The 15,637-nt window shown below is 41.4% G+C and overlaps 1 protein-coding gene across 2 annotated transcripts; it reads left to right on the top strand.

Annotated features, from left to right (window-relative positions):
- Positions 1 to 106: 106 nt before the first annotated feature.
- On the top strand, positions 107 to 7,996 carry Ath (ATP-dependent RNA helicase DHX33). 2 transcript variants are annotated; one of them, XM_076388757.1, is made up of 7 exons: positions 116 to 406; positions 1,227 to 1,844; positions 2,196 to 2,428; positions 3,512 to 3,862; positions 5,471 to 5,669; positions 6,521 to 6,797; positions 7,661 to 7,996. In XM_076388757.1, exons 1-7 carry the CDS (start codon positions 183 to 185, stop codon positions 7,835 to 7,837), a joined length of 2,079 nt encoding a protein of 692 aa, XP_076244872.1. In that variant the 5' UTR covers positions 116 to 182; the 3' UTR covers positions 7,838 to 7,996. The 2 variants fall into 2 exon arrangements, with proteins under 2 accessions (XP_076244873.1, XP_076244872.1); XM_076388758.1 differs by lacking the exon at positions 7,661 to 7,996 and having other exon boundaries at positions 107 to 406; positions 6,495 to 6,709.
- Positions 7,997 to 15,637: the final 7,641 nt, after the last annotated feature.

The following is a 15,637-nucleotide window of genomic DNA, read 5'->3' as shown; positions in this document are numbered from 1 at the left end:
CACAGAACTATGGGCAAGTACTCTGTGTATTTTGTATTTGAAATCGGTGAGCTTACGCCATTGGCTACAGGCATCTCCTGTCAAGTCACATATTTGTACACAGCTGTAGTGCGCAACACGTGCGTTCTCGGCACAGTGTTCCCTCTCGCGAGTTCCCTGTTGGTGCCACGATTTTCGACAGCATGGGGGTACACGACAACGCGGATTCGAAGTATAATGTACTGGGTACGTCGAGTTTTTCGAAACTGGCACCGAAACGTCCCACTACTGTTCTGTTCAACGAGAGCCCGAGCAAAATCCAAAAACACGAGGACAGTCAGAACGTTCACACGGACAACTCGGATAAAGGAAACGTTAGCTTGCAACAACAGAGGAAATCGTTACCAGTCTACAGGCTTCGCAAGCGGTATGTTCTATATTATTTCCTTTCGTTTTTTGGAATGATTTCCATTGGCTATCACGTTCTGCAACAATACCCTACGACGCAGTACCACGCGGAGCATTCTAAAACAAAATGGAGAATTATCGACTGAGTACAGTTTGTTGGGTATAGTTGGTTCCTCAGTTTACCCAACAGGTGGCAGCATCGTACAGTATCAAAAGCGCGCGTAAGGAAAATGTTGCGAAAATTCAAATTTCTATGGTAGATCGAAGCAGGTTGGAAGGTGACGTTATGTTCAGTGTAAAATATTTCAGTGTAAATTACGTGGCAGAGGAATTTGTGTTGTGAGATGGGCGTAAGTGAGATTAAGCAATTCTTTGATCAATAATATTGAAAGTTTGAAATATTAGATGTGAGTGAAGTATTAGAATTAAGGGTCTTTTGAGGTTGTGGTTGTTGCATCGATGTAGAAGTATAGTATATCAATATTTTGAGGCAGAAAGTACTATTCTTGTCTTATATCTCTGAGTTCTAAGTAATTTATATAAATGTCCTATGTATATATGAAACGGTACACTTGAAAATTTTTACATTTTAACCTTAGGGAGCCCAAGCAGATAGGTTATACAGGGTGTACAAAAAATGTGGGACATTTTCACAGAGTAGGTTCTACATACATACAGAATGAACAAATTTTCTGCTACACTCTGTGTGATTAAATTCTTTTTCAGTCTCCTTTAAAAATATTTCCAGAAATTATTTTGAACATGAGAATATACGAAAATATGAAATTGCATAAAAATTCGCTGTTTATTAATAACCACCTCTATCTGATCTGTTCCAGCCTACTCGAGGAGATCCGCAGAAACAGGACCCTGATCATAATCGGCGAGACGGGTAGTGGGAAGACCACGCAGATCCCCCAGCTGCTGCTCGCTTCCGGCATAGCTTCTGCGTCTGGTTGCATCGGTATCACGCAACCGCGTCGGGTTGCAGCGGTCAGCGTAGCGCGCAGGGTTGCCCAGGAGCAGGGAGTGGAGACGGGCAAATTGGTCGGTTATTGCGTGCGTTTCGAGGATGTCACCTCCCCCCAGACGAGGATCAAATACCTCACCGACGGAATGATGGTCCGTGAGGCGATGACCGACGAGATACTCTCCGATTACTCGGTGGTGATCCTCGACGAGGCCCATGAGAGGTCGGTGCAGACCGACGTGTTGCTCGGGGTCGCCAGGCGGGCGCAGAACTTGCGAAAGCTGAAGAATCTGCCGCCGTTGAAGCTGCTGGTGATGTCGGCGACGATGGACGTCGATAGGTTCTCCAAGTATTTCCAAGCGCCCGCGGTCTACTTGGAGGGTCGTCAGCATCCTGTGAAGATTTATCACGCCGTCAGCTCGCAGGAGGATTACGCGTTCTCCGCCCTTGTTACAGCTTTTCAGATTCATCGCGATAATCCCGCCAAGTAAGCGGGGCCTTTGCCGAGCTTTTTCTCTCGTTACATCGAATCTTGGATACCTTTTACGTTTTTCCTTTTTTCTTGCGAGTTTTACTTTTCCCTTGAACGTTTGAAAGAGGATAACCGTTTGAAAGTCGAAAACAATGAATTTCCTTTTTCTTACGTCTTATGTGTTTACATAGATTGAGCTTTTAAGAACATTTTAAGACAAATCTCTTTACAAAAATTTGAAGATTTAGTGAAATTATAGAATTTTTCTTGAAATTACATCTTTCAATGAGATGGCTCTGATACCTCGACTTCAAATTTTTTATACAAAGGGAAACTGTAAATTCTTGATTCTTTTTTTCTTTGCAGCGAGGACATTCTGGTTTTCTTAACTGGCCAGGAAGAAATAGAAGCAGCGGTCGTGAGCGCACGACAAGTAGCTAAACAATTGGATGGCCAGGGGTATCCGCCACTAAAGGTCTTCCCATTGTATTCGGCTCTGCCGACGCATCAGCAATTGGAAGCTTTCAAACCATCCCCTCCTGGTGTGCGGAAGCTTGTGTTATCTACCAACGTAGCCGAGACTTCAGTTACCATTGGAGGTAAATAAAACTAAACAACCGAATTCAACTATTTTTTAATATCTATCATTTCGCGATTGAAGATATTTTGTAGTATGCTTGCACAGTGTCAGAGTTGAAACCAGAAGTAAGTTCATACCGAGTAACTTCGCCGAGTATTCATGACATTCAGTTTATATTAAGGTCCAACTTCCTTCATTGTTCCCCTATGTTACATTCACCTGATGTTACTCCTGCATGTTATGAAACATTCTATACAACCTGCTAATATGCTTCAACCTGTCCCAACTAGCTTTAATCAGTCCCAATCCAATTTACTCCAATTTATTTTCTAATTGGCTCTAATTCGCTCTCACTTGTTTAGACTTTGTCCAACTGGCTCGGTCTGGTTTTAACGCACTAACTCGCTTTAATTCTACACTATCCTCTTATCAGGAGTTTCGCGCAACTTAAACACCATCAGTCACTGAAAACTAGAGTTCAAAAACTTTGCACCACCTACACCAGGAGTAATAGTAAAATTTGTACCTAAGAACCAATGTGACGCAAGTCTTTTTTTATTCTTCTTTAAGGGAGTTGAATAGGGTACTTGTCAATTTAAGAGTAAAAGTGTTCCCAGTTGCTCTCGATTCGAAGTAGTTAAATTTCCTTCACTCATAACGTAACGTAAATTCCTATTATTCTAATAAAATGAAGAGAAAGCAATCCTATAAAAAACATAATTTAAAAAAAATGGACCAGGGTTAGTCTGGCTCTCAGGTAAAGAAACACGAGTCATCGGCTACCTCAGGAAGCTTTTAATCCTCCCAAAGTTTCTCTCATCGATCCGAATTTTTTTCGAAAGTGGGTCGACCCTCGAAACAAAACGTGAGGAAAAAAGATTGTCCTTCGATTCGGGTTAATTCGTCAGATCGTTCGTCAGGTTGGCCAATTTCATTTTCCGCGAGCGCGCCGCAATCTGCTAATATCACGACCGGAAGCACGGGGCGGCGGCGGTGCTCGTTCTCGTGACAGACTTGATTACTCGGCGCGCTTTCGTGATTACATTCGCGAGGGGATTGTGGCATCGGAGTACACACAGAGATTCCCGATGAAATTACACAGGAATTCGACATGTGATCGACACCGGAGTGGTCAAAGCGAGAACTCATCACCCGACCACTGGATTGGATGTGCTCAGGGTTGAAAAAGTCTCAAAGGCACAGGCCTGGCAGAGGACGGGCAGAGCTGGCCGTGAGGCGCCTGGCAAATGTTACAGAGCCTTCACGAAAGAAGAATTCGAGAGGATGAAGGAGATGCCGGTACCAGAGATACAAAGATGCTCCCTCGCGGGCGTGGCGCTCCAGCTGCTCGCTATCGGGGTTGATATCACTACCTTTGACTTCATGGACAAACCGCCGAAGGAGGCCGTCGACGTTGCTGTGGCCTGCTTGGAGAAGCTCGGCGCTGTTAAAGGTGAGCCTGGTTGCGCTCGATAGAGAAGGATCGCTTAGTTGCGGACCAAGAATTTCATTCTGAAGGGGTTACAGTATACCACTTTAGCGTAATGTTTCAATTAACTTTTAGTTACTGATACTCAGACTTTGGATACTGATGTGAGGCATGTAATGTGTAAAAGTCATGGTAAACTTGAAAGACTCAGTGTGCTGTTCTAGAGTTAAGATTGATGCTGATAGCAACTGGGTAAATTGTATGGTTGGATACTTTACAGGAGTCTAGACAATGTGAAATGTGTCAGAGACAGTGTTTTGAAACTGCTGGATGAAAGGTCTAAATGTCAAGTAGTTCAACTACCATTCTTCATCGACTTCTACCCTCCAAGTGTTCTAGAAACTATATGACTTTAAGTAGCTTCTCTTAATCTCATTTTGTTCATAACGTGTTTCCTCATGGAATTACAATAGCGTATTTATACCATTAGAAAGAAAATCTGAATACTATGAAGTACTTACAAAATTCCAGTTTGTAAAAATTTGTTTAAAGGATTTCTTTATCGTAGAAGACAGAATTCAGTTTTCATTCAGAATTTCTGTTGAAATAATATTGTTTGAGAGTTGCCAGTGCGACAGTCAGAAATATTAACTGAACAAAGTCAGTATAGAAACTTTGAAATAGAATTCTGCAATTCAAATAAGCGACATCGAGGATAGGGGAAACTGTATATCGATCGATGGAAACAATACGTCCTCCTCAGTTTGTTTCTTTATCGAACAGCTATATTTCACATCTCATACGGTGGCTGTTATCGCGACCACATCAAATTTATCTGGAACGAAAGCTACTGTAATATCTGTTCGACAGTTCTGATGCTAATATTGGTCAGATTATTTGCTAAGAGATTGATAACAGAACCTTATTCTTATTATGAGACACTCATTCCTTATTGAATGTCTTATTACGATGTGGACGTTTATCGAATGCAGGGGGAACTTTCTGAATTAGGAAAAGTGGAAAGTTGAAATAGTAGTTGAGAAAGTTTTTAAGAATACTATCTCGAACGATAATAAGAAATTCGTAAGGTGAATTTTGGAGCAAATATCTAAAGAACTTTCCAAAATGTAAACATCGAGTTAGATAATTCACTTAGCAAAGTTTCAGTAGATAACTTATCTTCTCTTTTTTTTACTCTGTTATTTTTAATTAAATCAGGGAGACCAGAAATAGTATGAGTCACTTTCGAGAAACTGTACTGCTTTTGCACTTATTTAAAGATAAATGATAAGACTCATATCAGTATATAACTCAAGTAAAAGAAAAATTAATTAATATTTTTTCTGATTTCACTGACTCACTTGTTTTTTTTTGGTATTAAATATTATTACTGAGGTTGATCGTAAGGTAGAAAAAATGCAGTGGAATATCAGAGCGAGCGAAGAAAAATGAGAAATACTCGCTTAGAGACCATCGAATAAAAGTGATAGAAACTCAATCAGGTCGTCGAGTAAGAATGATTGGGGTCGATCGACTACCCTTATTCTCCCTCGATTCTCGGTCCATCAGAGTGTCGTAGTACCCTATCACCATATCAGATAAAAATTTGTCGTTTGATTTTCACGCGAATAGGTTCTCCGCCGCAGCTGACTACACTCGGCAGGACGATGTCCTTATTCCCCCTGGATCCAAGGTTCACCAAAGTGATCCTCGCTTCCGTGGAATATCAGTGCCTGGAGGAAGCCCTCACAGTGATTTCTTTATTGTCAGGCGAATCTGTCTTCACCGATCCACCTGCGAAAAGGCAACAAGCTTACATCGCCAGATCAAGGTATTCTGTTAATTCAGTATCGTTTAAGAATCTTTGGTATAATTGTTTCTCTGGTCTAATGTTGCTATTTTGTGGTGTTTTTGTCTGATAATCTTTGGTTTTCAATTTTAGTAATTTTTTTAATGTGTTATGGTTAGGGAGTATTTTTTTTATGAGAAAGCTTTAAGATTATGAAGATAATTTATATTTGCTTTAAATAGATAGATTCAAGTCAGAGATTGATTCAATTATTAAAAGACACACAATTAGTAGAGAATGCACAGCTGATCAGAACTTTAGAACCTTCTCAATTTTCGGTATTTAAAATTTGAATACAATTTTCTTCCACAGATTTTTTAAAAAATGAGTCCTAACTTTTACTAAGCCATAAAATAGATATTTAATAATAACATCTTTGTTTCTATTATCAGTTAACATCAACTGACAATAGAAGCACTATCAGAAACAAAAAAATTGAAACTAGACTTCACTGTCAGGATATCTACCCCAAGTGATTCCATATTTTCGAACGACAGTGTATTTCAGCGAGTTACATTTCAATGACCTCTGTTCCGAGATGTCGAGACTTCGAGAACCCGCGTCGCTTTCAATTACCTTTGAAGTTACATCGTTTAAAAATCCACGAATCTAGAGCAGAGAGCGCAGCAGAGAGAGAGAGAGAGAGAGAGAGAGAGAGAGAGAGAGAGAGAGAGAGAGAGAGAGAGAGAGAGAGAGAGAGAGAGAGAGATCGCATGCGTGTCTCTGTCCGCGCGTGTATCTGGGTATTCTTTTTACACGTCAAATAGTTCGAAGGGTGATCGATACTTGTAGCTTGTTACGTGGCAGGTTGCCTGGTGTTTCGTTCGTTCCAGATTCGCTTCACCCGAGGGAGACCATGTCACGTTGCTGAACGTTTTTCGCGCATACATGAACACGAAGCAGAAGAAGGTCTGGTGTCACGAGAACTTTCTGCATCATAGAAATCTGGAGTACGCCGCGGAGGTGCGACAGCAGCTCGCCGCATTGGCGAAACGTGCGAACCTGGAGAAGGCGAGCTGCGGTACGAATACAGAGCAACTTAGGAAAGCGCTCCTCGAGGGCCTCTACGATAATCTCGCCGAATTGCAGAGGGATCAAACTTACATCACCGTGAGTGTTCCACCATGTTTCTTCTTATTTATTTTCTAGTTTTTCCTCCTCGTCGATACCCAAAAAACTGAGTGGGACGTTTCTATCCACTTGACCCGGTGCAATTAGAGAACCGAGGAAGCTATTTAATCCAAAGGCAGAGTTTCAATTGGGTCAAGAAGTTACGTGATATATGTATATAGCTAGTATCAGATTAGTTTAGGTCATTAGATTGGACGATAATCATAGAAATACTGGTTTATTGAATTTTAGTGTTACTGCTTTTTAGAATGACGCAAATCGTAGCGTTTAGTTTAAAGTCAAATGGTGGATATAAGGTGAGCATAAAGTTGTTAATTGTTTGCAAGAATTTAGTAAGTAGAACCCACAGGAATGACAAGTAAATGGCTTGGTAAAAAACTGTGAACTCAAGTTTTCTGTAACTAATCAAGTTCAATTTTCGAGATTGACATCTATTGAGGCAACTCGGACGAAAAATATCTTTACAACCCTGTGTAAACTCCCTCTATAGATACACTAAATCATTCAAGTATAATAATCACTAGTCAAAAATTCTAATCAATAAACAACAGAAGTCTCAAATTGTGTATCGTCCGTCGTTGCACGAGGAAACGCAGGTCTCGGTCCATTTACAAAAAGAATCAGGAAACACTATCGAAGGGTGGGTTTCATGATCGAAGAGTTTGCAATAGAGGACCAGGGGTAGTTTTTGAGGAGGGTTAGCGTTGTCTTGTTGTCATGCCGGGGATTCGAAGCTTAAACGAAGTTTCTCGAGTATAGGGCGCAGTTTAAGTAAGTTTTCTCTCGACGAGCGAGCAGGGATAACGAGAATTTAGGAGTAATTGGATTGTACGTCTGTGTAGGTGAGCTCGAAGCAGCCGGTGGCTATACATCCTTCCTCGACGTTACACGGCACGAAGCCACCGCTAATATTGTTCACGGAGGTTGTAGCCACCGGAAGATGCTATCTTCGCGGTTTGTCTGTCATCGAGTCCACGTGGCTGACTGAAAAAGGGCTCAACATCGGCAAACACGACTAAAGGACGTCCTCTCTAAAGAGGGATCCTCTGAATGTAAACTGGTAAAAAGGGAGGGGACAATTTCGGCGGACGCTCTTTACCGAACCGCTGCAATTGCGGCCAATCGACACGACTCGTTTTTGTATACTGTACAGTCATTTAATAAATGTTTCTCCTTTATTTCGAGAACATTATTGATGGTCCTAGTAGTTCCTTGAATTTGAAAAAAAGAGGAATTAAAAATGGTGAGATTAAGTGTGGACCAGGCATGGTATGAAACCTGCTGCTCGGTGACGTCAGGAGGAAGAGAGGGAAGTTTTCGAATGGGGTGGGGATCGCCCCATCAAACAGCGATTGCTGAGAATCCCCACCTCATTCGAAGAGATCCCTCTCTACCTTGTGACGTCACCGAGCAGCAGGTCTCATACCATCCCTGGTGTGGACTGAACGAGAGTGTGGTTTATGTCTTTTGTGTGTGGTGAATGTGAAGATGTTTGAGTTGGTGAGGTAGAGTTTGAATTTTCAGAATTGTGCCTTCGTGTCCTGAATGCTTTCAGTTTAGTGAATTAAGTGGTGTACAATTACTAGTGTTTACAGTGTAGCCATTTCCACGTATAAAAATAAGAGATTTTTGAAAGTATTTATATTTGAGAAATACCTCTGTTCCATTTTAGTTTCATTCATGGCTAGATTAAAATTTGAACGTGTACCAATTTAAATTCCACCAATTTAACACTAGAGTATTCTCGTGTCCGCTGCTAGAAACAGGCAATCGCTACCTGCGTTCTGCAAAAGTACGATTGATAGTGTCAGTACACGGAAGAGTTAAAGCGAACATAGACATTTGGCCAGGTTCCGACGTCGTTAGCAGAACGCGTCGATTAATCATAACAGCATCAACCTGGCTGTCTTTATCGTTGTTCGCGGCTCGTGCAACGAACAGGATACAACAGATATCCATAACGATTCAGGAAATACGTAAATTGGCTTGTTTCCTGAATCGATCAGTCACGAAGGCATGTAATTTATAGATTTGTTACAAAGACGCCAACTATTTTTTATGATTAATCGTCACTGTACGTATGTGTGTTCTTTTTTTTATGCGCGATGCAGATGATCGTGGCAGCCGTGGTGGACAGTGAAACGGTTAATTAACTCTTCGCAAACGGTCTGTTTGACGAGGGCGAGCAGATAGGGTATAGTCGTCGTTTGGTTGAACGCGTGTCACCACAACAGGTGGCTACCTCGAGAGAATGCTGTCGACATACTATGTAAATAAACCTAGTATTTTCAGTTGAGTGCTGCGCAATGAAAGGGACCAAACCGGTGAGTCGATGCATTTTCTTTTTTGAAACTAAAATCATTTACTAACATGAGGATTTGATCAATGTTTAAACTGCTTCTCGCTTTTAATACTTTGATTAGCACGTCGACCACGTGTTAAGTGGTAATCTTAATCACATGGCTGTGAATAATATTAGCTTATAATTTTGTAAATAAGATTAATAAGAATTTAATACGTAAAGTGAATGAAGGAATGAATGGAAAATGGTTTTATTTATTCTTAGAATCACTTCTAGTGAACGTAGCTTGGTAATCATCAAAGTATTAATAGTGCAAGTGATTTACTTTCTTCAAGTGATTGTATTACAATCATAACATTGCGAGAGGACAAGTTAAAATATTGAATATACAAGTTCAAAATACTTACTCATTAATCTTCTAAATATTTTTTAATTTGCTTTGATTATTTAACAAAATACGTGTACCTAGGTACAGAGTAATTGTGCTGGGAATAATGAAAATTCAAATCGACTGTTCCTTAACAGCACTGTATTAATTTCGTCGGTCGTGTTGCCAATCAATTTCAGCGCGGGTTGAAATTGCGTGTAGCTTCAACGGCAGAATGAAATTATTTAGCGATCGTTACAGGTGTTACTAGCGTAGGTACTCGCTTGCTGGTATTAACGCCGTTGCACAATGCCATTCGATAGACTTGCATTAATTACTGCTTTAGCTGGCTGGAATATTGAATTTTCAACGTGTAAGCTGATCGTCGTCCGATGAAGGAACGACATTACGTGTAATTACGTATTCCGAATATTCTTTACCACTCTAATAGAGATTTTTATTCCCTTTGTGATATGCGGCTTTTAATATCGTTTCACCTCGGTATCTTTTTTCGATTCTCTGTTCATTATTTCGTGGTAACAGCTCTCCAATTTCGAGATTTCTAAGGCAATTAACTAGTGAATATAAAATTTACAAAATGCGTGGATAAATCGTAACACAGATATTTATTGTTACAAAGCAGAAATTCCTTAATTTAATACTATCGTTTCGAAAAAGGCAAAAACCCTAAAACTTCCATGAATTGAGTCATCTCCTGACAAGATATCACACATAAATCATTTCTTCAAAACACCTCCCATCCCTTCTCTCTCAACCCCCAATATCTCTTCACCTTATAAAAATCTCAACGCCTCTCACGTCCAACACTTCACAGTGCTCCTCGTCTACAAGCTCCTCACTAAAATCATTACCTCCATTATTAACCAGCCCAAATCACTCTTCCACCCCTCTCACTCTTGCTCCCCAAAAAAATCTCTCAAAAGCAATCGCGTCGATCTCAGAACCACCCCTCCAGTCTCCTCCCCTCCCCAAGATCACCCCGAAAGGACAAACCTTTCCCAAACACAGCGCACGTAAATCCAGCGCTGCTCAAGCACCAGAACGCTCATATAACAGCGAGCCGAATAATAGAATCTTCCACTGTATTTCCCTCGGCTCCGTGCCCCGCGTACGTCCGATTAAGCGGCACTCGAGGGAAACAATCGTTGAAAACGGGCCATGGAAAACACAAGGTCGCGCGGCAATTATCCGGATTAAGTCGTCGTCGAATTATTCGCGAGGCACGTCACTCCCTTACTCGGCCCCTGTTCCCGTTCTATCGAGTTATCGCGCGCCCTTACCAGCCCTCTGGCTGCCTCTGCCGCCTGAGACGCCTCTGTTTCTCGGGGGCTTCTCGTCTCGTGGAAAATCGCATTCCTGGATGTCGCACGGTATTAACCGTATCAGCAAGCTTCATCGTGTAAGCCTCTCCCTCGATTTTGCGCGGCGTATTACGCCCCCGTCGTCTACTCGTCACCCCATTTACCGAGAAACGTTCCCTTTGTTCCGAGACACGCTCGCCCGCGTTATAAGATCCGCCACCCAGCGCTATAAGATCCACCCCCGCGCCACGGGGCTCATCGGCCGCTCCAGATCTGCGGGAATGCCCGATAACCATATTATTTTCCAACCATTCTTCGTTCGTGAACGAGGGAGGAGGAGAGGGGTGGCCACCCTCATATCGGTCGGGCCGCGCTTTTGATCATTTTCCATGAACCGTCGCGCACTGGCTGGCTGCCGAGCTGGTATTAAATTCCGCGGTTCTCCGCTCTTGGTTAATCGAGGAATGTTCGACGGATCGGCGTTTTAATTTATCACGTAACGCAGACTGACTCCGTGACGATAGGCGCGAATCAGTTTTCGAGGGAGGCAGAGAATTCGTCTGGGGTTTTGAATAATACGGCTTTGAGGAGTTCGCTGTTTAAAGGTACGTTTGAGGTTCGTTTATGCAACCGACGAGATGAGAACGAGCTGAGCAAATATACGTACTGGCGAAAAATGGCAAATACTCGGCTCCTTCTCGGCTCGACGGTAGTATAAATTGTGCTTTAAGGTCCATTTATGTAACTGAGAAGCCGAGTGCCAGATGAGCCAGAGGATTATAGTGACGAAACATGTATTGATAGTGTTTTATTATTTGTAATTGTGTATTGTAGTACAAGCTTATTACAGTACCACAATAACACACTCACTAAACCTTCTAAATACTTCTCAGTCACCTTAAATTCAATCTCACCGACTCTACGCATTATTTCCACCTCCGTAACAGCACATTCACCAGAGATATATCACCGCTGAATTCGCTGTCGCCTTGTCCATTAGAGTGATCGCTACCCGCGTAAAATAGTCGTGAAAGTGTATGGGAAATTTTGCAAAGTTCCCTCGTGTAACGCTGCTCGCCTTAGACGTCGAACAAAAGGGGCTTCGATATTCAAACAACGATACATTTCGTGTCAGAGGGTCCCCTTTGTGCGGATGATGAATCGTGCGGCATAATCTCTAACGCCATAATTTCCCACACGCGGTGAAGTTTCGCCTTATCGATCTTTCGACCACTCATCCAGCGAAACGAACGCGCAATTATTTCTACGGTGGCGTGGCTTTCGCGTGATACAATGAATGCTCGGTTGAGAAACATATTATAATATGGGGGTGGTAGGGGTCCTGCGGCGGGAAATAATAAGTGCAAGGCCGTTTAACATGTGTAACAGGGGAAAAGGTTTGCATAGCCAGACGACCTTTTTTTTTCTCGTTTTTTTTCCTCTTTGTCTGCTTTTTTTTATTTTGTCTGGAAACGTAACGAGTATTGCATTATCGTGTGCACGTTTTGTAATCTTACGATCCTTTCCAGACGAGATACTTGCCGTCTGAGACTTTTTTTAAATTCTTCGAAATTCTTTGAAATTTCTTCCTTACAATCGGCTTTATTTGATGAAATTAGTGAGGGAACTAAAATCAACTAAAATCTATGAACTTCAATAGTTTGTACATGTTGCTAGAAGAATTTTAGTTTCAATTGAGGATTGCGTTCTAAGTGCTCTTTCCTTTTTCGATAAAATTGAGATATTAAATTTAGTATTATATGTTCATTTTTTGGCATAATTCTCCTGATTCTTTATTAAGAAATCTTTTAGGACTGAGTTTGTGAATTTAATAGAAACGGGATATGTCCAGCTTCATTTACTGCTTTTATATTCACTGTAACATGTAGTGCTCCTAGTAGGAATAAACTTATTTGGCGAAATCCCGGACAGAATTTAATTTCCTGCATGCAACGTTATACATTCCACGTATTCGTAAAATTCATACGTATTTACACGGACATTACGCAATAATACGCAGAATGTGAAACTTCGGAGGTGGTTCCACAATATCATTATTTAAATATACCTAACAATGTTCAAAAATAGTATAATTTCACTTGCAAATTCCACGTATAATTATATGTAACTTTTTTTATAATTTCAGGCATAATATTACAGTACATTTCGTGACGTCTGACCAATGCTTGACTCGTACTACTTATGTAGTTATTAAATCGCTTTCTGGCAGTAAATCTCTGAATAAAATCTTCCCGTCTTTATTGAATAATAGTATAAAATTTATACTATATTAATTTCGATTTATAAGTATTATAATTTCACTTTTTGATCATTTTTATGTTCTTCAAGAAAGAAAGAAAGAACTTCAATTAATTTTTCCATCCAACTCCATTCGAAGTATCTATTCAAACTAAACAAAAATTTATTTGCACTCTGATCCGACTGAAAAAACTCATTCAAATATGCGTTATACATTCTACTACCCCTGTCAAAAAGTTATCGATCAAACGCAGCAATATGAAGTTAGTTAAAAATATCGTAGTCATTAAAAATGTAAAATACTACAGTACAAAACCCATCCAATATTCCCATATATTCTAAACCACATTTAGCATTGTACATTTAAAAAATGACAGTATTTTTAAATAACTTTATACTATTGCGTTCGAATCGAGAACTTTTCACCAGGGGTAGTTTCCAAGGTACAGTATTCCCCAGGTATTCCACTTTCACAAGTCGAATATTCAACAGTGAACAGACCGAGAAGCAACCTCTGAAAAATAATCCAAAAGAAGCAACGATCGTTCGTCGATTTCCCTCGTCTCAGTGACCACGAGGCATTCACCGAACTTCAGCTCTCTGTACCAAGGGGTTGTAGAGAACGACTAATTACTCTGCCCCTCAAAAGAATCCGGGAGGCTGTCGGATAGTTAGAAGGCCATTCATACGAGCCTTGCGCGAGTTAGGTACACAATACGCACAACAGGCCGCGATATAAGCCTCGCGAGAGTAGGTACGCCGAGGGTGGGAGATAGTGGCGGTTGATACAGCAGAAAGAGGGTTGGAATAATCGGGGCGGGTACGTGGGCCGAATATGAGAGCACGTAGGAACACAGGGAGGCATCGTCGCGTCCCTTCTGGCCTCCAAGCGTTTTCACGTCCTCCAGCGACGTTTGTCGGCGCACGACCAGCGGCGTGATTAAGAATTAAATATTTACGACCTCGGGGGCGGAAGGTCGGGGGAGGCTATCGCGTTCGTTGCGCAGTGGGGTATTCGAGTCGCGTTGATGTCATCGCTGCTCGTGAATAGGAGCCAGCGAGAAAACCTTGGGACAGAGGGCTGAAAAGGGGTCGGAAATAGCGGCGGTTCCTCGAAGGCCGAACGAGAAGCGTCGGCGTGTCTTTCGCCCTTCTTTCAATAGCTCGCTGGAGGATGATGCTGGACTGTCTTCCGTGAGACGAGCCTTAAGAGATCCTTAATAATGAATTCCTCTCTGAATGACGCGTCCACGTCGCCACCCTCTTACGTGTGCCCTCGTGTATTTACGCGGCTCTTTTTCTTCTCTCTGCGTAGACCCGCGGGCGAATTGAATATCGCGACTGCGAATATGAGCGCGGACGAGCACCCGTGAATTATAGACCTCTGCGGGACTAGGGATTAACCCTTCGGTTCTTTGGTGTTTTATTCTTTCCTATTTTGGCTTTTTCTGCAAGCTTTTTTCCGAGACTGAAATGCTCGCTGGAGGCGTGCAGGGTTGTTTTGTGTTGGGAAATTTTGTGCAGAGGAGGTGGGTGTGTGTTCGGATGTTCATTTTTTGGGGATTGATTTAGGGGTGAAGTTTAGGGTGGTAGATGCGTGGTCTTTGTGATAAAGAAAAGTAGGATTTATGAATTTTCTACTGGGTTTTTACCTCTGGAGTATTATATCGTAGTTCATGTGGCGGAGGTATTTATTTGTTGAGGTTTTTAGTTGAGTTAAAATTGTGAAATTTAGTTAGTTCATTTTGGGTTAGTTCGTAGAATTTTCAGAAGATTGGGTTTTCCAGTGATTCGTATTTTTTCTTTTTAGATTTTATATTAGATTGCCGTGAGGTAATCTTCTCATTCTCCTTGAAGTGCCTCTATTTTTCTTAAGCTTTTTCTACTCTCTCTGTTCTTAGCCCTATCTTCTAGCCTTCTTATCAGATTTAGTCTATTAACTAATTGCATTGCAGCATATTGTCTCAATTCTCTTTTGTATGCTTTTTTTCTCGTTCAAAAGTGCTGAATTTTCTCTTCTAAGAAATTTTACTATTTCTTCAAGCAATCAATTTCTATTTCATTTTACCTTGTATTATTCAACCTTTGATGATTGAAAAATAGTGAGCTTTGCGTATACTGTTCCAAATGGAATACTAGTAACCTACTAACTTATGTAACTATGTCGCTCGAAAGCCTGGTGACATAAATCTACATCTACATTTACATTCACAAATATTGACAAGAAGAAAACTACCTTCTTTAATACACGCAAATATTATATCAGCTGCATGTTAAAGAACCTTCTCATTTTCCTTTTCTAAATTTCAAAAATATGAATCTTCCGAGTCTCAAACTTCCAACCCCATTTTCCAAAGCTAACACAAGCCTTCTGTTCGTATAAAGGAAGCAAACTTTAGCCCCCTCGCGGAAGTCAGAAAACGCTGCCATTAATCAGAGGTCACTGTCCAGACTCAACCCCCCTTTTATTTCCTCAGCGTTTCGACCAGCCCCGCCAGCCAGCCTCCCCGACATCCGTTAATTGCTTCCTCGCGTTTACACACGATCTCGAACGAGCAAGTATACAAAG

This window comes from Calliopsis andreniformis, chromosome 12 (genome assembly GCF_051401765.1).
Source record: "Calliopsis andreniformis isolate RMS-2024a chromosome 12, iyCalAndr_principal, whole genome shotgun sequence".
In the NCBI taxonomy this organism is placed as follows: domain Eukaryota; kingdom Metazoa; phylum Arthropoda; class Insecta; order Hymenoptera; family Andrenidae; genus Calliopsis; species Calliopsis andreniformis.
The sequence above is the reverse complement of the archived record's forward strand: the minus strand, read 5'-3'. Positions and strand labels throughout refer to the sequence as shown.